This window comes from Pseudorasbora parva, chromosome 1 (assembly GCF_024679245.1).
Source record: "Pseudorasbora parva isolate DD20220531a chromosome 1, ASM2467924v1, whole genome shotgun sequence".
Lineage (NCBI taxonomy): Eukaryota > Metazoa > Chordata > Actinopteri > Cypriniformes > Gobionidae > Pseudorasbora > Pseudorasbora parva.
Window position 1 is genome coordinate 8967166 of NC_090172.1, and position 22339 is coordinate 8989504.

At 39.3% G+C, this 22339-nt stretch overlaps 1 protein-coding gene and 1 long non-coding RNA gene across 5 annotated transcripts in view; both read right to left on the reverse strand.

Annotated features, from left to right (window-relative positions):
* Positions 1–1541: 1541 nt before the first annotated feature.
* LOC137082980 (uncharacterized) lies at positions 1542–2379 on the reverse strand. The gene is made up of 3 exons (XR_010906437.1): positions 2266–2379; positions 2128–2192; positions 1542–1977 (listed from the first exon to the last, which is right to left on the reverse strand). It is a non-coding gene; the product is annotated as an uncharacterized lncRNA (long non-coding RNA).
* Positions 2380–11899: 9520 nt separating this feature from the next.
* Positions 11900–22339, reverse strand: part of usp10 (ubiquitin specific peptidase 10) — a 62392-nt gene continuing 51952 nt past the window's right edge. For all 4 annotated transcript variants that reach the window (XM_067417100.1, XM_067416955.1, XM_067417186.1 and 1 more), the window contains 3 exons: positions 19207–19351; positions 17246–17311; positions 11900–13839 (listed from right to left, as the gene is read on the reverse strand). In XM_067417100.1, the coding sequence (XP_067273201.1) occupies positions 13652–13839; positions 17246–17311; positions 19207–19351 (399 nt within the window). In that variant the 3' untranslated portion in view covers positions 11900–13651. The remainder of the gene's footprint in view (positions 13840–17245; positions 17312–19206; positions 19352–22339) is intronic.

A 22339-nucleotide genomic window follows, 5' to 3' on the forward strand; every position in this document is an offset into this window, starting at 1 on the left:
AAGCATCTGGTGCTAGCTGTCGAAAATGTTGGTCAAAACAAGACTCTGTTATTGTGGTCACCATTGACCCAGTATCCAGCAGACATGAAACATGAACACTCCCCATTTGAATGATAACAGTGGGACATTCACCAATAAGACGTTGTACCACTGTAGGACAAACCAGGCTTGAGGTCTTTAAACCTTCAGTGCCTACTTCAGTAGTCTGACTAGTAGCAACGGGGGAGACAGGTTGATCATCCTCCCCAAGTGTTTCTCTTGTGGTCACCCTAGCTGGCCTAGAACCAGACTCGCCAGGCCATGGTTGTCTGCAATATCGGGCAATATGACCCTGTTTATTACAACGTAAACACCTTCGAAAAGAATTTTGCCTTGTCAAAGAGGTGGAAGATTCATTACTCAAGGGTTTAAGATGATCAAGACGCTTAGTAATCTCATCAATTTGGGCCTGTTGCTGCTTTAACAGCTCCTTGATTTCTTTTAACTCAGGAGATTCCTTGTGCATCTGTGGTTCAATTACTCTACCCTGAGCAACATTACACCATAACTGAGCAGCAGAGGGAGTCACTTCCTTCTTCCCTTCCTCATTCCATCTTATAGCTTCGCTTCGAACATCAAGTAAAGTACAGTGAGGAGTTTGTCTTACAAAACGGTTGAGTTCGCGTTTAAGCGCTACATCATTAACATGCTCCACAAACTGATCACGAAGAACTTGGTCAGCATTTGGGACACCATCTGGTCGATTTGCGAGAATAGAGTCCATCAAAGACATTAGTGCATGAGAAAATTCAACAAGGGATTCACCCTCTCTTTGTTTTCGATCATAAAACCCCTTCTGCAGCTGCACAAATGTTTGCTTTGCACCATACATACGTCTTAATACCTTAAAAATAAGTTCAGGAGTTTCTCGTTCAGCTGGTGGTCGGACTTTAATCTCCATTCTGGCTTCCCCTCCCAAATGATCTAGCAGAAATGCTACACGTTCTCGTACAGTCCAACTCCCATCCCCAATGCAGGCCTCAGCCTCCTCAATCCAATCCTCAATGTTCAAATTAGAGTCCAGGTCCCCGACGAACCGGTGACACTTCCGCTCCCGAGGAACATACATCACCCTGCTGAAAGGCACAGAAGGTGGAGCATTAGGGTTGGATACAGGTTGGTTAACATCACGGCTGGGTTCCGAACGCTCTTTCATTAACTGTTCATTTGTAGCCTTTAGACTACGTATCTGCTCCCGCAACTCTGTCAACTCCTGCTCCATAACTACCGTTTTTCTTCTTCCACGATTGCCGTTTACTTGCACAATTACCTATTAAATACCAACACAACCAAAAAACAAAACAAAAAAAACAAACAAACAAAAAAAATGGCTATCAACAAAGAAAATGGAAAGAAGAGAGAAATTTTGCACATTTAAACACACTGCAGTGCTGCCCAAGAATTAAACAACCTGCCGACTACGCCATTTGTAACCCCATCATCTAACAAGAGATGAGGAGAACTCAAAAAGGGCAACAACCACAGTGTGTTTCTTTGCACATATAACAAGGTTTATTATACAACATTCACAAATAGCCCCACAAGTAACCAGAACTGGCAAAGGGTCAAAACAATAAAAAACAAAGAAACAAACTTATAACCATTACAGACAGGGTTCCCAATCATATTCAATGGAAATCGCTCTGCAAGTAAGTGCACACTCAAATCACCAATAAAACACCTCTTCACTCCAAACTCCAAAGCAAAAGTAAATCAAATCAAACCACTACAAATTGCTCCCTCCCATCTTAACAGAGTAAACCATATATAAGACACTGGGAACCCCACTGGTTATGAGTACAAAACAAAAGACAACAAAACAAAAACACAAACACTTTGCCACTTTGATACACAAGACACCAATCAATATTAGTCTCTCTTCAAATACTCATTTAGCCATAAACACTTTCAATAAAGTAAACGGCAATCATGCATCATCTGTAAAAACAAAGAAAATACAAATCATGATTACCCTATAAAAGATTAGGAATTAAAACCCTTAAAACCATTACACATAAAACACAAATTACAATATAAAAACCTTAAAAACAAATCTCCCTATTCAGTAAATTAACTTAATAGAAATACCTGTGTTGCTAAATATATCTGCTTAATTCTCTGAGGCACCAGTCAACACCATTCCCTCAAGGACACTAAAACAAAGCAAATACAAATGTTAAAACTAGATATTCTCTCTATCTATTCATCATAAATCACAACCCTTACCATCACATTTCAGTTCTATGCTGCTCAATCACTGGTCTTTTCATCTGCCATTATACAAGCATGAGAAGCGGTGATGTTTTTTCAAACCTAGCACATGGTACCACAAAGAGGAAGCACCAACATATCCGATTTCCTTTTATAGTATGTTGACTCATGGGGTTCGTAGTCCATCTAATTTGTAGTCCTACAACTACCCCATTACATAAATATGACTGTCAATCTCCCTCGGACTGGGGCTCCATGCAAGATCTTACCTTTTGGGGTCTCAATGATCCTAAGAAAGGTGAGAAATCACCCCAGAACTACACGGGAGGAGCTGGTAAATGAAGTGAAAAGAGCTGGGACCACCATTTCCAAAGTTAGTGTTGGTACGTCATGGTTTGGAATCATGCATGGCACAGAAGGTTCCCCTGCTTAAACCAGCACATGTCCAGGCCCGCCTATGACCATTTGGATGATCCAGAGGAGACATGGGAGAAAGTCATGTGGTCAGATGAGACCAAAATGTAACTTTTTGGTCATAATTCCAATGGAGGAAAAAGAATGATGAGTATCATCCCAAGAACACCATCCCTACTGTGAAGCATGGGGGTGGTAGCATCATGCTTTGGGGGGTTTTCCTGCACACGGGACAGGGTGACTACACTGTATGAAGGAGAGGATGACCAGGGCCATGTATTGCAAGATTTTGGGGAACAATCTCAGTTAGAGCATTGAAGATGGGTCGAGGCTGGGTCTTCCAACATGACAATGACCCGGAGCACACAGCCAGCATAACCAAGGAGTGGATCTGTAAACCCAATAGAGAATCTTTGGAGGGAGCTCAAACTCTGTGTTTCTCGGCAACAGGCCAGAAACCTGACTGATCATGATGCGCTCCTTATCGGCATCCCTAGCAAAAATCTCCAGAGGCTGCAGTGTGTTCAGAACAGCGCTGCTAGGATCCTCATGAGGGTGCGCAAATACGACCACATCACCCCCCTTCTCAAATTACTCCACTGGCTTCCTGTGTCGTTCAGGATCGAGTACAAGATCTCTCTCCTTACGCACCAGTGCATCCATGGTGATGCTCCCTCATATCTCAAGGAACTCCTCACCACACAAAAAAAAAAAAAAATCATCCAGTTTGAGTGCGTATAACACATGACAAAACATCCTTCCGAGTGTGTGTGGAAACAATGCACATGTACATGTAATGTGTCTGTACATGAATGCAGCGTGCGATCAGTGATCTAGAGCGCGCACACACACGGTTTGTTGTTTGTACATCAGACTCTCACGCACTTACTGTACGAGTCAGAATACGACAGAACTTGAGTTTTAAAGCTGGAATGAAAAAATCACTAAAAATGCAATGCGAGTCTCTATTCTCTCTGATATGTCTGATGTAATCAGCCTGGCCTTCTTCACATTAGCGCTGTTTTTGGACTGTTTGAATGATTTCGATTACTGGATCACTGAACACCTTTCCCAGAGTTTAAGAGATAAATGGCGCATGCTTAATCACGAATAAAAATTTTTTTCGTGTGTTTGTATAACAATCTCTCCAGCGGCCATGCTCAGCTCCACAACACTCGCTCCTGCTCTGCTTTATATTACAGTAACGTTAATAACCGCATCCATGAACATGATTTCATTTCGTTAGAGTCCTATTTTCCACCGGCTGTGAGGTAAAGACCACATGTCCTAAGATACTGCGCTCACACTTGGCGTCATCAAACTACGCCTTTGTTTAGAATAGGCGCCCTCCAGTGGAAAGAAAGTTGCATAGTGCACCTTAAGGTCCAGAAATATATATATTTTTTCAGGTGTTTTTTTTATTTTATTCTATGATGTCATTGCGTTGCTGTGTTGCCGCCAGCCAATCACTGCATTATGGATCATGGTTTAGAGTATCGATGCATCTGCCCTTTTCAGGAGACACGGTAACGTGCAGTTATCTCAGATAAATTAATTCAGATATTTTTATGCAAGCCACAAAATTTGTTTGAAGAACCAAATTAGAAGATCTGGGATCTGTCAAATCATCTCAGAAGTATTAAGCGAAGTATGGACAGACTCCTGGGGTCTATACCATGAAGCCGGATTAGCTGGCTAGCCAGATATATTTAACCTTAGTTTGTGCCAATCCTGGGATTTTAGGTACCATTAAAGTGGTCTGGTTTTTTACTTGTGTTTATTGCCATAGTAACTTATGCTCCATAGCTAACCTGCTCCAGGGCAGGTTATGTTCAGGATAAGAGATCTCAAACTGATATTGGACCAATCAGCTGCGAGTAAAGTGACACACCTCTGATCCAATAAAGCCACTCCCCCTGTTTCTACTCCAAATTAAAGGTTACTACATAGCAAATGGTTTTTAAAAACTAAAATGTCTGGCTTTTAACAATGCTTATTTATAATAATAATAATTTTGAATGATTTACATATAATGGATGTCATTAATATATCAATTACACATGTATCATTTTAGTTAATTAATTAACTAAACTTTATTCAAATTAATATAAATAGCCTATTTAAAAAAACTACCTTAACTTTTGCTTGCATTGCCATATAAGATTTTTCTTACAAGATGTTTCTCTTTCATAGACAGCTCTTTTCTTGCTGTGTGAATGTTTAAATTCTTCATATTTTTCAATCATGTAATATTCCGCAGAAGACAGAAACAAATCACGCTGCTTTTCACAGCATGTGATTGGCAGTTGACTGCTGATGTCACAGCTAAACTCCTAAACTCAGAATCAAAGCCTGAGTTGACAGAGAAAGCTGATAATCAGCATCATGGGACCAACAAAGCCTGAATAGATCGGTTTGGTTTTGTTAATTCGAAACTAATCCTGTAACCCTGAGTTTGTTAAACTACCATCATGGTAATAGGCCCCTGGTTAAATATTGTGCTGCAAACATCAATAACTAGCCTGACAAGCCACACCCACATCCAGATGTTTGATCTGGAAACTCACCATTGACAGGATTTAATCCCAGGGGCGGGATAAACGGTTGTCTTTCAAACTCCCTCTGCACGCAATAGGATAGCGCTACACCAACCAGAGCAACGAAGATGAAGCAGAGCTTGTTGATAGATTAAACATTTACCGTATCCAGTCAGCAAAACTCTGAACACATCTTCCCTTTTTAAGAATGACTTCAATGCCGTTCTTTGTTCTTTTCTCAGAGAAAAGCTTCACTCCAAGTCTTCCAGAGTTGCGGTCAAAGCTGATTCGAAAGACCGCCGTTCGCCAGTTTTTGTGTTTACTAGAAGCACGCAAACGCAACTCGGCCGTCATCATTATGGCCCCGCCCACCGACTCTATACATGATATGATTGGCCCGGCAAGACTTAGGCGAATACAGCTCAGAAGGGTATTGAGAGTTGCTAGACGACACTCGCGGGCAGATTCGACTTGCTGCCGCTAGGGTGCGTCTAGATTTCTAGGCTAATCAATAACAGCTTTAAGTAGTCAATGCTGGCAAACGACCATGGTAAAAGTAGGATAATCCATGACTAGCTGTGCATTAAATGATTTGAATGTAAGGATGGTTGCCTCCGCAAAGTACATTAAGATTTAATGCAGGTTATTTTCTGTGCTCATGAATGTATCCCTTGCACATCAAATTAAAATGAAAACTGAAACAAAACTAAAAAGGTCATTGAAAATATTAATAAATACTATAATGGTTCATAAATAATAATAAAATAACACCGCACAGAATAAAATCCCCCCAGTATTACATTGACAGGCCTGGCTCCTGATCTCTAAATCTCAGGTTTCATTAAAAGCAAGTTCATTTGTGTTTCAAAAATGAATTAAATTCTTATGGCTTTAGAACAACATGAGGGAGAGTGAATGATAACAGGATTTTTAAGTAAATTATTCCTTTCAAGAGATTCCCCTTATGAACATAAAAAAAGTATTTCTTTGGCATTTCTCATAGCTCAGCAAAAACTTGACCATGAAGAAAGAAGAAACCACTTAGAATGGTGCTTCCAGTACATTAAATACATAATGTTCATTTCAAAGCGGTGTCCTAACGCCTACTACCGGAGCGCTGTGCCAGGATCCACACTGTAACATGGCCATTAGAAACAATTTGTCTGTTTTGAATATGCTGTTCTCCTTGGGCTGAGGCACATGTTTAAGATTCCTGCGCACTCCAGACTCGATGCCTGCAGTTTGTTTGAGTGAGCCGGATTCAGTGCCAACTCTGGATGGGGAAGAAGGGAACTGCTCCATGTCAAATGCTAATTACGGGATGGACAGCAACAGCACCAAGACGATTTATTGATGTAAGAACATGTAAAAGATCTTTCCTCTTTTCTAAACAGAATTCCTTTAAGGTCTGTTCAAGGAGCCAAGGCAATCAGGAAGTAATACTACATCATTATAAGAGCCCACAATCAGGGTCCAATATGATGGCGGGGTATTCAAGTTACAAATCAACAACAGCTTTAAAGACCCCAATGAAATCTAAATCTAAATTTTGTGGCTTTTAGTCCATGTGTTAGCACAGAGCTAATCTTTTTTTTCCCCCTTCTTTTTTAACCATCCAAAACTAAATCTCCCTGACATCCTTTGCCTCTGTCAAGCAATGTCTTGTGGAAAATCATAGTTCACACCTGTGACATTGGTCATTGGATATTGATAAAGAAACAAGCTGCCCTCTTCCTCTTTCAATAACAAAGTAAGCTTTGTATTTTATTTTTTTAAATGCAAGTTTCTGGTTAAACTTGGATATGCATTCATGGACACAAAATGTATTTAGATGCTATAAATTTAATTAGTGTCTATTCATTAGAGAATCCTGAAAATCTATCAGTTTCACAAAAATATGAATCAGCACATGTTTTTAATAATAAAAAAAAAATGTTTCTTAAGCAGCAAATAATATAATGTCTGAAGAATCATGCGACCCTAAAGACTGAAGTAATGATGCTGAAATTTCATCTTTGCATAGCAGGAATGTTAAATTTTAAAATATATTCAAATAGAAAAAATATACTTTAAATTGTAATACTTTTACAGTTTTTACAGTATACACTCTTGAACAAAATCTTAAGACTGGGGATTCATTGCAAGTTTTACACATTTCGCACTAGTGGATCATAACCGGGTTGTAAGTGCTGCTTCAAAATGCCAAAAGAAGAAACAGGAGCAAGAGACAAAAAATAGACAGTAGGCAATTTATTGAAAACTGCATTTAAACTTAAACAGACCATTCATCAGCTGATCAAAAGAACATAGCCCAAAAAAAAACACCACACAACAGTACCAAAAGTGTCAAATAAGAACTGAGTGAGTAGCCCCACTGTTCTTGTTGATCACTTCAAAAACTCGTTTCGGCATGTTTGATGCGACTGTTTCCAGGAGGCTGGTGGGAAAGTTGCTCCATGTGGTGAAGATGGCTTCACGAAGGGCATCCACGGTCTAGAATTGACGTCCATATTTGTAAACTTCCCTTGCCATCCATCCCAAAATGCTCTCAATGGGATTTAGATCAGGGAAACATGCAGGATGGTCCAAAAGAGCAACGTTAAGTCCTTCGTCAGGCAGGCTTTGTGAATTGCAGCGTTGTCCTGTTGAAAGACCCAGTCATTACCGCACAGACGGGGGCCCTTGGTCAAGATGGATGCCCGCTGCAACAGATCCGCATAGCCAGTCTCGGTTTGACGCCACTGCAAAACCTGAAGCTCCGTTTTCCCATTGAAGGAAAAAGCACCCCAGATCATGATGGAGCCTCCTCCACTGTGCCACGTAGAAAACATCTCAGGTGGGATCTCCTTGTCATGCCAGTAACGTTGGAAGCCATCAGGACCATCCATTTTTTCTTGTCAGAGAATAAAACTTTCTTCCACTTTTCAATGTCCCATCTTTGGTGCTCCCTTGCAAATTGTAAACGGGCAAGTTTGTCGTGGGAGGAGACGTGTTGTTTGAAGACTTTTTTTGTTCCTGAAGCCCTTCTCTAGCAGATGACGTCTTATGGTTATTGGGCAGCAGTCAGCATCAGTAAGGGCCTTAATTTGGGTTGAGGATCGACCTGTGTCTTCACGGACAACCCGTCGGATCCTGCGGCTCAGTGCAGGTGAAATCTTTTTGGGTCTACCACGTGACTTTGTCCCATAACTCTCAGGATTTTTTAAGAAATGTAAAATGACTGTCTTACTGCGTCCAACCTCAGCAGCGATGGCACTTTGCGAAAGGCCTTGCTTGTGCAGCTCAACAATCCTACCACGTTCAAAGAGAGAAAGCCTTTTTGCCTTTGCCATCAGGAGATCTTGACAATGTGACTGCTTGAAGGACAATGCCATGAAAGCCATATTTTTGTGCAGATTTGACCTTTTTAAGGCTATGGTCTTAAACTTTTAATCAGCTGATGAACGGCCTGTTTGAGTTTAAATGCACTTTCAATAAATTGCCTACTGTCTTTTTTTTGTCTCTTGCTCCTGTTTCTTCTTTTGGGATTTTGAAGCAGCACTTACAACCCGGTTATGATCCACTAGTGCGAAATGTGTAAAACTTGCAATGCATCCCCTGGTCTTAAGATTTTGTTCAGGAGTGTATTTTATCAAATAAATGAGGCCTAGATGAGCAAAAGAAGCATAAGACAAACAAAACAAATCTTACTAAACCCACTTTTAAAACAGGGATTTTTGAAAGAGTAAAAATAAATATGCATTGTTCATCCTTTTGATCTTTCATAAATAAATAGAATAAAATAATAAAGTAGTACTTTCAGCTTATTGGCACCCTTAGTATATTTTATAAATAAAATATTTTAAGTATCACCATTAATATTGACTTTTTTTAATCGCAACGTGCCGACTATAACATTTTCTATTACTTCTTGTTTCACAAGAGTATAAATATGAGGAAACACAAAGGCACAATTCCCTTAATTATACATCACAATGAGTAAACCCAAAGAAAATACTCTAGACTCATCAAGGATCACAGCTGGAGAATTGGGGACAGAAAGACCCACCAGATGGTTTGGTGCGAATAGGGATACAAACTGCCCCGTGTCCATGGTTAAAAATACAGCTGGATCTTTATTATGGGCATTTTTTTTTTTTTTTTTTTTTTGCTGGAGGTACCTTTGTCATATACATGATATCATGGATTCTAGCAATTACCAGCAGATATCAAAACCTGACAATTTCTGCTAGACGACCCAAAACAAATCACCACAAAAATGTAATTAACGTCCCAGTCCCCTGACCTGAACCCTATAGAAGATGAGTGGGGTGAACTGAAGAAAAGCACCAAAATGGATCTGGGAATCTGAAGGGTCTGGAGAGATTCTGTATGGCAGAATGGTATATGACCTCAATAGTTGTTCTCCAAACTCCTCAGCCATTATCGGCAAAAATTTGAGCTGTTATCTTGGTAATACAAGGTTGCAAAAAGTATTTAATAAAAAGGTGCCAATTGTGCCAAACATTTTTGATTTTTTTGATTTACCCCCAACTTTAAATTGTTTAACTGCAATGAAAGGTTAGGTTTTTTTAAACAACAGATCGTGTATAAAAACAAAAAAACCTGCAGATTTATTTTTAGTCATCTTAGCTATTTACCAGAGTTGCCAATAATTCTGACCACAAATATATGCGTATTCAAATACATACAAATGCATGTGCACTCTAGTCTTAAACAGTATTTTAACATTAATAGAAGAAAAACATCACATTTGAATGCATGTTTGGGAGAAACAACCAAACCTGTGTAGAAAACCATGGAGGGGCGCACTCTTTCAGTCTCCAAAACGATGAGACAGCCTTTACAAGACAAATGATGAGGCCACGTAACCCAAAAACTGCACACTGGACGCGTAGGCAGCCAATTGAGCCACAAGAGCATGGAGAACGGTCAGCCTGAGAACATAACTATGGCAAAAATGTTGAATGACACACAAAGAAAAGAAATTCTGAAATTCAACCCACTTTGGTTAGTTTACAATGCATGCGCAAGGATTGGTTTCTCTTTATTTCATGTTTGCTTGTGGTTACGGTGCACATTCCTCAAGAGAAGGGGAAAAGACTATTTGAATAGCCCCATTTGAAAGGCTTCAGATTTATCTGCTATAGAAATAAAGCATTGCCACAATTTATTTTTTATTGGAACAGTTGACGACAAAAAAAAGTAGAAGGCTGAAGGTCAAGGATGAGACAGTATATAGTTTGTATTTAGCTCAATTTGCCAACGCATCAAGATCTCAGCAGACACAAGGGTTAGGAAGCACAAACTGAAAAGACAGACATCATCTGAACTATACACCAGGACTTTTCCCAACCGACATACTAAAGGAAGAGAAGGAAACTGTCTCAAGGGTTGAACTTGTACATGAAACCAGAGTTTTACCTTGAAACAGACAAGAGAAACAAATACAATGGGTGCATGAGATGTGACCAAATAGGCATCAAAACATTTTATCCGACACTCACACTGTCTCTACGCCGGATGCGACAAAGCGACGAGTGCAAATCCATTCACTCTGTCAAAAGTAGCGCAAGCATTTGAAGTACGCGAGACGTAGAACAGGGCATCAGTTTACAGTCAGGAATTTGTTGTGTCGCTTCATGCCGCATCCAGTGTAGACAGCATCACGGATTATAATGGGTTCTATTTGCTTATGTCATGTCACTCGCATCCGGTGTTGACCGTTTCAAACCGTGGTTATCCTGATGAGTCAGCATGTCAGCTGAAATCAGGTCAAGTTCTTGAATGGTGCACATGGGGGGAGGTTTTTTTTTTTTAATCTTCTAGCATGAGGCAACAGTGTCTGTTTATACAAGTTCTTTATCCTTTGGTTTTTCATGGGGTATGCGTTCCTTGTGTCCTTCTGTAGATTCAAATAAACCAAATTCAAGAAGTTCAAAAGGTCAAACAGCAAAACATGACTTGGCAACTGTAATCACTCAGTTGAAAAACAGACCTCATATGTACACAATTTAACCCGAATGACTGTAAATGAAATAAGCGATGGGGGATTACATGGATTTTAAGGAAGGTTCTGAGTGCTAGGATAAAATAAGATCATTCAGATGGAAGTGAGATTCATGCTCTGTATTCCTAGAGTGGAAAGATGAGTTCACACCAGCCTAGCCTGTGGTCAAAGGCAGGACTGTGTGAAGAGCTCAGCTCAAAGGATCTGTTCCTGGAAGCGACGTGTTCACTTTCAACAATCGCCAACAACAAAGTGCATTTGTGAGGGGCTGCAACACACCTCATCGCTTGTATACAAAGTTTGAATATACCAAGTGGTAAGCCTGAAACATTCCCAGAAAGGATTTTGTCTTTTTCTTTTTTTTCTTTAGGAGGTATATTCAGTAAAATAAATGAACAGGCAGAACAAGAACGTGTGCAGTTTTCTTTAGATTTCAAACTTATTCAAACCACTTTTATTATATGCTTTAGCTTATTTGATGATTCTTTTAGCTACCAACAAATCATCAGTACTTTCAACTCGAAAATGCTAAAAGGTCTGCATGGGACTAAGGAAGTAGAGCAATTTTACTGGTAGTTAAATACATATAAATGTCAGTGGTACTTTTATTCTGTGGAGAAAAAAAAAATCCAAACAAAAAAGGAGAAAAGAAAAAGAAGGAAAAAAGTCAAAATAAAATAAGGTCAAGCATAGTACTTGTATAACTTTATTCACTGTTGTGCTTTAACCTTGGGTCATTTCCTTTCAAAATATCAATTTAAATGGAACAGAAATTGTATGCAAATGGGGAATGAAGAAGAAAAAAAACCTCAAAATTCAACTAAATACAATCAGGTATAATATTGATGATGCAAGGTCTCTGAAACAGATGCAAACATGATTCGTTGTTTGTGCGCATCTGCGACTGTGCTTCAGGCTTCATCAGGCAGAGCTGATCTCACCTCGAAGCAACGAATTAACTGCAGTAAGAAACATTTCTTTCTACCCATTCCGAGATGATATCCTCAGAACTGCACACTGAGCCTCAACATGTACATCACAGGTTGATTGCTCAGAGCGGGTTAACATACAGAATGAGATGCAAAACAGATGTATCTCAACACAGCTCCCTCTCAAACTTGGCAGGAGTGGCTCAGTAATTGCTGCTCTACTGACATCGAAAGGCAGTCAGTGGACAGTGGATACACTTTATTCATATGATACAGGAAATAGATCAAACAGAACTAATGAAGGATGGCGAGAGGGGACAAAAAGTAAATGCGAGTCAATGTTCATGATGGCATTTTGGACATCATCTGTATCTCGCCAGCATGAACGTATGAAAGTACACACAAAGCCTAAAGAACAAGCGCAATCCCCCAGGGAGCTGATCAAGGTAACCACCGCCAAGATTCAAATTTTTGCGTTTTTAATACTTTTAAAACTTAAATATCTGCAAGAAGTGTGCAAAAGATGCACACCCACGTTTTAATCGACCAGTTTTATATTTTAACGTGCACAAAGCTTTTGTAATCATTTATATCCTAAAGCGCATTAAAATTGTAAGATAGTCATTCTAATCCTACACCCAAAAATCACACTGAAGGTCAAACAAATCCAATTTTAGTTTTTTTTTTTAGTTTTTTTTTTTTTTGCTTTTTACCATTTCAGCACACTGCAGCACCCTCCCGCTATTTTTTCCCTCCCATGACTTGTGTAATCTGAAGCATCAGGAGTAATAGGGAAATGGGGAAGAGAAGAGGTTGTTGTGGTGGTGGTGTTGGTGGAGTTGAGTGTCTTGCTCGTCGACAAACTCCTACATTGAGACCTACACAAATTTTGGAAGCTTGCTGGTGTTGGGCCACTTTGATGCTCTAGTCAAGAACTTAACAGGCTCCACTTAACTGCTGCAAATTAGGCTGACAACTCTCCTTGCTAAAAGGCAAAACACTTCATATTTTTTTTCTATGCCATTTAAAAAAAGTAGATTAAACAAAAACAAAAAAAAGAAAGATATTCTCCAGCAGTCCATCAGCCTCAACGGGTCTGAGTTCTTTCAGCAGGGATCCACTCTGGCCAGACAACATGAGGCTGTGAACATAAGCAGTGATTCAGGTCTGTCTCTCCAAACTGGAGCGTTCTGCAGTGCTAACATTTCTCCCCTCAACTTTTCCAGACCCAAGCAAGGCCGTATACGGAGGGGGAAAACACTATTACAGGAAAGTCTTTAGATACATCTCATGTCTTTTCCTCTTCCAAATAAGAAAGAAAAAGTTTGAAAAGCTGGCTCTCTGGAATAGCAGGGTTAAGGAAGGGAGGACAATCGTGAAGTTGGGCAGTGTTCCTGTCGTGTGTGTGTGTGTGTGTGTGGGTGTACATGTGTGTGTGTGTTTGTGTGTGCGCGCGCACACACATGTAAACGTGTGTTTGAATGTGTGCGTGTGTTGTACGAGTATGGTTTCTACATCAGGTCCACACGCCGGTAGTACAGCAGGTAGGCAGTGCGCTCTGCAGTCTGCTTCACCACCTGATGCTGATTGATGATCTTCACCACCTGGTCATCAATGCGCAGCCAGCCGTTTAGACCGATGTGGAAGACATCTGTAGTGTAGTGGCCACCCGTGGCACTGTTCCCATGGTGATAGACGACTGCAGGAAGATACAAAGGATTCAGGCATGTACAAGAATTATTTCCACTAAAATTTCCAGTTTTGGGGCTGGACAAAATTAGTCAACCATAAGATTCTGAAATTGTAGACATTTTTGCCGAAAACACAGTGCTGATGTGTCCAAAACAAGAAGCAATGTTGCAGCCTCCAACATTAAATATTTAAACTCCTGTTCAATCACCGGTGTGCATGTACTGGCTTTTATAATGAAATCAGATTGATTTGGTTGCAATTGTCTCCCTTGTTTTGAGTTGTTACTGACTCAAGTTTGCCATCAAATCAGATTAGAAGGAATTCTTTGGTGAAAAGTTTTTAAAAAATGCACTACAACATAGATATTTATATTAGCCAAGTTAAATTTACAGCAAACAAGTATAGCATAATGGGGAGTGTAATATAAAAAGACTGCAGTGCTATTTGGGTTGAGAGCAGTTTAAGCAACTTCTCTTGTACCGAGAATGCCAGATCAATAACAGTAACTTTTAGCATGCGTGTCATTGATGGAAAACATTGACAAAAGAAATGATCGCTTCTTTACTACACAACCCCTGCACATTATCAAGGGGTTTGATGGGTTCTTAACATGCACTCCAGGTGCTTGAAGTTACATGTTTAGTAAGTTAACAAAACACGCCTCACAGGCCACAATACTATAAACAACATTTAGGCAGATTTATAAACCTCCACACCGAAAGTATAAACTATAACAAGCACTACATGGTATCAATGGCCCCCTAACATCCATTGCACAGGGAAAATAGCGGAATACAGTCTTGCAGTAAAGGCTTGGCTGCCAATAAAGTTTTGTAAACTAAGAAAAGGTGAAATATCTTGTGTGCTATATCACTGGCAATTAAATTAAAAGTTTAGAGACAATTTCCACCCACACCAGATGTTAAACATGGGGAAAATAGTCACACAAAAAAAGAGGCTTAGGGGAAATGTATTGGTATGGCAACTGTTGCTAGGGGTTGCTGGACAAGTTACTTCTTGACAAGCAGGGAGCCTTTTTTTCCTTTCAGAAAGGAAAATAAACGCCTGAAAGCAATTCACTCTTGGAGGCGGGAAAAAAAGGTGAACATCTACCGCAAACGAAGGCCATGTGTGTTTAAACCGGTCAGTGAGTCACGTGTAATGGCAAAGTCAAGAAAGACAAGGCATAACCAGTTGGCAACAGGAAGGTGCTGGAAGAACGAAAGGTACGTCTTGACAGCTTGCTGGAAGCCGTAAAAGTATTTGTGCAAAGGCCTGTCATGTAAGCTCACATAAGCAGGATTAGTATCAAACTGTGGAAAAGGTCCAAGTGACAAATTGTCAAGGAAATGTTTACCATGCTGTATCCACCTTATTTTGCAATGCAGAAGTCAATTTCTGTGAGTGCGATTTCCTATAAGTGCCTATAGGTAAATTAACCTACACTGGCCTCATGGTTTGGTTCAAACCAGTAAAAAACGTAATACAATGAAATAATATTCTGATGTACATCATCTGTTCGCTAAATGAATATATAGTAAAGTGTCATTTATTTCTGTGATCAAAGCTGAATTTATCATCATTTCTCCAATCTTCAGTATCACTAATCATTCTCATATTAGGATTTGATGCTCAACAAACATTTATGATTATTATCAGTGTTGAAAACAGTTTTGTTGCTCATGATCATGCTGCTTCATTTTTGCGGAAACCACCATACCATTCAAACATTTGTGGTAAAATTAAAAAAGAGAGAAATTAATACTTTTGTTGATCAGACATAGGCTACATTAAATTTATCACAAGTGATATTTTTAATATTACAAAAGATAATTTATTTAATAAATGCTATCCATTGAACCTTCTCATCAAAGAATCCTGAAAAATAAAATGTATCATGTTTCCACAACATTTTTAAGCAGCACAACTGTTTTCAACACAGATAATAATCAAAAATGTTTCTTGATTATGAAATCCTCATATGAGAATGATTAGTGAAGGATCATGTGACACTGAAGAGTGGAGTAATGATGATAAATTCAGCTTTGATAACCGGAATAAATCACACTTTACTATATTCACATTGAAAAAGGCTGCTTTCATTTGTAATGGTATTTCACAATATTGCTGTTTTAACTGTATTTTTGATTAAATAAATGCAGCTTTGGTGAGCAGAAGATAAACATTTCAAAAGCTGTCAGTTAGCACTGCATTATTCATATGATATAGGCCTACTTTATAGTCAATAAATAGCCTACATTGAGATGGCTTGAAAAACACAAAGCATATATATATTGTCGCAATCGTCTGATTGTCGTCGTCACGTTTCATCACTCATAACGATTGTTTTCCTTCAGCTGCAGCTCCAGTGACAAAGTTTCTACGAATCTGCTTTTGGACTTTCTGTGAGAGCGTCCTCCTCATATTTAGATACGAATAAAATGACAGGTCATGCATAGATTATTTTTTGTCTCTGAATTTAAATCTTGATGTATTTATCATGTATTCATGTATTGATTGTGACCTCAAGAAGCGCACAATCGAGGTAGAGAAAGCTCTCTTTAGCGTCCCTGTTAACTTGCACGCCCTTGCGCAGGTAACGCTGGTTCATATCCCGCTCGGAGCGGGTCGACTAGGATCGGGGAGACCCAGTAAACGTGCGGAGGACGAAAGTACACTATTAAAAGTGCAGGGGACACGTCCCGTAATCTACACCCATGCTTGAATTGAACACTAAGCTTGCTTACTTCCATCCGTCAGACTCGTGTGGTATCTCGATAGCCAGGCATCTCATTCAATGGCGATCTCAGTTGGCGCTGTGTGCTTCAAGATTCTGACTGAAGTGAGCTAAGATTCCGATTGGCCCAGAGAAATGTCAGTTATAAGAATTATCCAATAGCGTTTCGCATGTCTAGTCTACATAACTGATCACGATGCATCAACAACACGATTAATTTTGACACCCCTAACACCAATGTGGTAATTATAACAATGCATTAAAATAATATGTAAGAAATACCAGTTTGCAATAATCAAGCAGCGGTTTACATAACTGAAAGAGGATGACACCGGAACCCAGACACATTTATTTTATAAATGGCTGTACCTGCTTTTACATAAATAAGGTGGATAGTCAGAGGCTGCCTAGAATTTAATACTCAATGAACTGGAAAGGCATAGACACGATCAAATATTAATAATAACAACAACAACATTAACAATACTAAAGATAATGTTGTAATTTTGAATGGCCTACATCCTGGTTTTAGGTTAATTAGACCAGAGGAGAAGCATTCTTTGGACACTTTGGACACCTTGTGGCTGCTGTAAAGGGCTATAGAAATCAAGTCTGTTTGATTGATTGATTCGAAGCCAAATAAATAATTAAAAAAAAAAAAAAAAAAAACACGTACCTGCAAAGAGCCTGTAGGTTCTTTGGCCTTTAAAAGTTTTGCCCCGGACCCCCGGTGACAAGAGATCTGAAAATCATAAACCATTTCAATACATACAGCATATTTATAGACAGCTAACTATTAAGATGATCCATTTGTGAGAACCAGCATACTTTTTTTTTAACACTCGTAGACTACTTTATCAATTCAATACAGATCTGAATAGTATCCAGATGGACTAACATGCAGACTTGTAGTTAATGACTGACATGTAGCCTAGTTTCATGAGCAGGAAACCATCACAATAGAGAAGTCTTTATGTTACTCCCTCATTAGTGCTCTTGTTTTTTTTTTGGTCAGGTTCATATTTAGTAGGGGAACCTGGTCTCCTTGTCAGGGGCAGAATTGAGAGCACATGGAGAGTATTGCTCAAACATTTTTTTTCACTCTCAAACAATCCATTAAAATAGAGGTTTGTGAAGTGAAACAGGGAGAGACTGGACCTGCATTGCCCATGTGCACAAAATGATGAAAGTGTGTGTGGAGACTCCAAAGAAATACAAGATGGTCTGAATGAACAGACCATTTCAGATGGGCATGGCCAAGTCAGCCTATAATGTGCTTTATAAACAATTTACTTTTGTGTTGTTTAGATATACACCGATCAGGCATAACACCATCCCATGATAACACTATCTCCATCAAGGCACAAGTTAGTGGGTGGGATATATTAGGCAGCAAATGAACATTCTCAGCAAAGTTGATGTGGTAGAAGCAGGAGAAATGGGCAAGCGTAAAGATTTGAGCAAGTTTGACATGGGCCAAATTGTGATGGCTAGACAGTCAGAGCTTATTTAAAACTTCAGATCTTATGGGGAGTTCCTGCTCTGCAGTGGTCAGTATCTATCAAAAGTGGTTCAAGGAAGTAACAGTGGTAAACAGGCGACAGGGTCATGGGTGGCCAAGGCTTGTTGATACACATGGGAGTAAATGCTGGCCCATGTGGTTCGGTTAAACAGACTAGCTAATGTAGCTAAAATTGCTAAAAAAAAAATGAATGCTGGTTCTGATAGAAAGGTGTCAGAATACACAATGCGTAACAGTTTTTTGCATATGGGGCTGTATAGCCACAGACCAGTCAGGGTGCCTATGCTGACCCCTGCCCACCACCAAAAGTGCCAACAGTAGGGTCGTGAGCATCAGAACCGGACCACGGACCAGTGGAAGAAGGTGGCCTGGTCTGATGTATAACGTTTTCTTTAACATCATGTGGATGGCTGGGTGCCTGTGTGTCACTTGGGGAACACATGGCATAATGGGAAGGCCAGCCGGCAGAGGCAGTGTGATGCTTTGGGCAATGTTCTGTTGGCAGACCTTGGGTCCTACCATCCATGCGGATGTTACTTTGATGCGTACCACCTACATGTACACCTTTTCATGGAAAACAATTTCCTGGTGGCTGTGGACTCTTAGCAGGATAATGTGCCCTGACACAAAGCAAAAAATTTTCAGAATGGTTTGAGGAACACAACAACAAGTCTGAGGTATTGACTTCCAAATCTCCACATTTCCTAGATCAACTTACAGGACTTAAAGGATCTTGAAGGATAACAGAATATGTTGGTGTCAGATACCACAGCACACCTTCAGGGGTCTAAGCGGCATCCATGCCGCGACGGGTAAGGGCTGTTTAGGCAGCAAAAGGGGGACCCACACTATCTTCATAATGTTATGCCTGATTGGTGTAAATTTATATTAATAATATATTTAGTTGAATAGAGGTCACTAAACAAATAAAATGACAGGCAGCTACAGTTGGAATGGAGTGGGCAGATTTTATCCTCCTGATGTCACCTGGTACAGAACAAGTGCAACTAAAATCATGCAATCTACAACTAACTGACTAGTTGGTGAAACCTGCTAAAAACAACGTAATATCAGCAGAGATAGTTTTAATGAAGAAACAAAAATTAAATAAGCACCTTTACTGATCTCCAGATCAACAGGGTAATCAATATTCTTGACCAGTTTTTGACATCCACCAGTCTTCTCAAAGACAAATCTCTTGAGGTGAAGTACCAGCACTGGAGGAAGCTCTTCAAGAGTCACTCTCCGGCTGATCTCAATCTAAAAGCAAAAAAGGACAAAAAGTGCAAGAATTCAACATCAACAAAAAAGTCAGAATCAAATTTAAAAAGGGTTTCTGCAGGTTTCACCAAGTCAAATGCAAGACTTTTTAAGACATTTTTAAGACAATTATGAATTAAATATAAGATAATATGGTTGACATTAATGTGTATAATGTCACATATAGTGTGTGTGTGTGTGTGTGTGTGTGTGTGTGTGTGTGTGTGTGTGTGTGTGTGTGTGTGTGTGTGTGTGTGTGTGTGTGTGTGTGTCACATGGCAATAAAACAAATACATTAATCTTTTTTGGCATTACAAAAAAAGGGCTAGTCCAGTGGTGTGCTATCTATCTAGCTTTAAAGCTACACTGTGTGATATTTTCCCCCATCTAGCGGTGAAAAGGTATATGACCATCCAGTGAATAATAGTTTCTGTTCCTCTCAATTCCGATTTCGTTTGAACTCCTAAGGTGGCCGATTTAGTCCAAGATGGCAATCCCCCTCTTCACATTGGACACGGTGCCATCAAATGTTAAAACGTGTAAGGCGAAGCTTGAATTTATGGGTATGTCCCTCTTTGGCTAATGTACTTCCTCAAGATGAAGAGGCAACATGGCAACCAGCATTCGAACCCTCACCCGTATGTATTTTCAATGGCATATTATAAACTTAGGAGAATACTTTATTACTTAAAAAGTAGTAAATATACATTAATGAGCACATATATTTTTGAAAGAACTAAGTGTTTTAGCTAAGAATAAACTAAAAAAGTTACACAGTGTAGCTTTAATAACATAATCGCTTAGGGTGGAAAATATGACCAAAATCTTACAAGTACACCACAGCAATAACCAATTGCTTAATACAAGTAAAAGTTTTCAAGTAATTAATGAATCAAGTAATCGGTAAGTAATAAAATATATGCTAAAAAAAAATAACAATAGGACAAATAAATACAACAAAGATACCGATATAAAGTGCTTTAAGTGTAAGTGTCGTTTTTTTTCCCCATTCGTGATGCTGTTTGTTTAACATTGACACACAGGAGCAGTTATAAGCTATATTAGATTGCTTTCACTTTGAGAACTTACAGTAATGCGCAGATCCAATACTTACTGACACGCTTCCCAAACTTTATAACTCAAGTTCCGATATGGACATGTGCATAACGTGAGTATTTGATCGTTCAAGAGTAATGAGCCTAGAAATAGGCACAAGAACTACAAAACTCCAGAATAAACACGTGTGCTGCGGGACCATTTCAATGAGCATTAGAGATAGCGTTACATGGACATTGGTAAATTAAGACCTGTTTAAAATTATTTAAGACCTAAAACTCAATACTTCAACAAATTTAAAGGTGTCATGAACTGGCTTTTTTATTTTTTTATACTGTTGTCTGAGGTCAATTCTCTCGACCACAGGGCTCGTAAATGTCTATCAAACAAAAATGATTTATTTCTCATCCACCCACGATTGATTGGAATTGGATTGATTTTGTATTACTTGGCCCGCTCGATCGGTGGATATAAGTGCGAACCACGCGCGAGCGCGCACACGCATGTCAGCAAAAGATCAAGAAAGGAATATTGTTTCACAATTTGAGATTCACTGGCCTGCCAACCAGCTTATTTCTTGGTAGCCCGTCTGGAAAACGCATAGCCCCAGGACATTGGGCTTTGAAACATGTCCAAGTCTGACCCTGAATCGCAATGAACTAACAAAAAGTATTCTCCAGCCTGTGACAGCGTGTTAAAGGTATGTTCTGTTAGACACGTACACACAATCAAAACGATCTCTAACAATGCAATACTATTACATATACAAAACACGTGTTACTCACATAAGTGTGTTGCACCATTCCTGTTGGATTTAATATAAAAGGAACAGCATTATGTTTTAATGTCAATATGTCTGCAAATCCAGCATCAACCTGAGACTTGTTTGCCAACGGTGAAATGAAGTAGGGCTGAAACGATTAGTCGACATTGTCAACAGCGTCGTCAATAACAAATTGTCGACAAATATCTTTGTCGAGTAGTCGTTTGATCTCACATGACCTAATGTAAGGGCCTGCAATATCACGATTTGACCGCTACGCCGCTGTATGGCTAAAGTGTAACGCAGCCCTTACAAATGCTATTGTGGTAGAAGAGAACAGCACAAATTATGACAAAACTAATCCGATCTAGCAAAGTGTGGGAAAGTTTCACAAAACTTCGAACCAAGAATGTCATTGTGTGCAATACATGCAAGGGGCAACTTGCTTTTAACAGGAGCACGACATGTATGTTGGAGCACCTGATGAAACATGCCAGCACAAGAAGAGCCGGTGAGAGGAGAGTTCTCCAGCTGAAGCTAACTAATTAGCGGAAAATCTCTTATTAGAGAAGGCAATACTAATAATAATGATTAAAGTATAAATAATAATTACAGTAATGTGAGTTAATTTGGATAGAATAAAGCTTGATCGAGCTTAGGAGTCCTTATTGTAACACTATTAGGTATTATGGTCTTATCACTTGCCTGTATTTTGTTTCATATGCATAAGGAGATAGGATCATTAATGTCAGTTAATGTTTCACACTGTTAATTAAAAGGTGAATGAGAATCTGTCAGCTCAATTGTCATGTAAAAAAGATTGTATTTTTTATACTTGTATTATTTGTTTGCAGATTAAAGGTGCCCTAGAATGATTTAAAAACAATATGTTAAATTGTTCTGTGATATCTACATAGAGGGTATGTGGGCTATTTAAGGGGAAAAATTGTCCAGATACAGTATTACAGGTCCATTTACAACACTAGAAATTGTCCCTAGGATGTGATGCTCTGTTTTTACCTTATTTGGAAGGGTCATGAATATTAATGTTGAGCTCTGCTTTGATTGGCTTATTTCAGCAGCTCACAGCAGTTCAGTTGTTCAGTAAAGCGGCGCACAAGTCCTGACAGAACACAGACCGACTAAATAACACTTTTAACCAAAACACC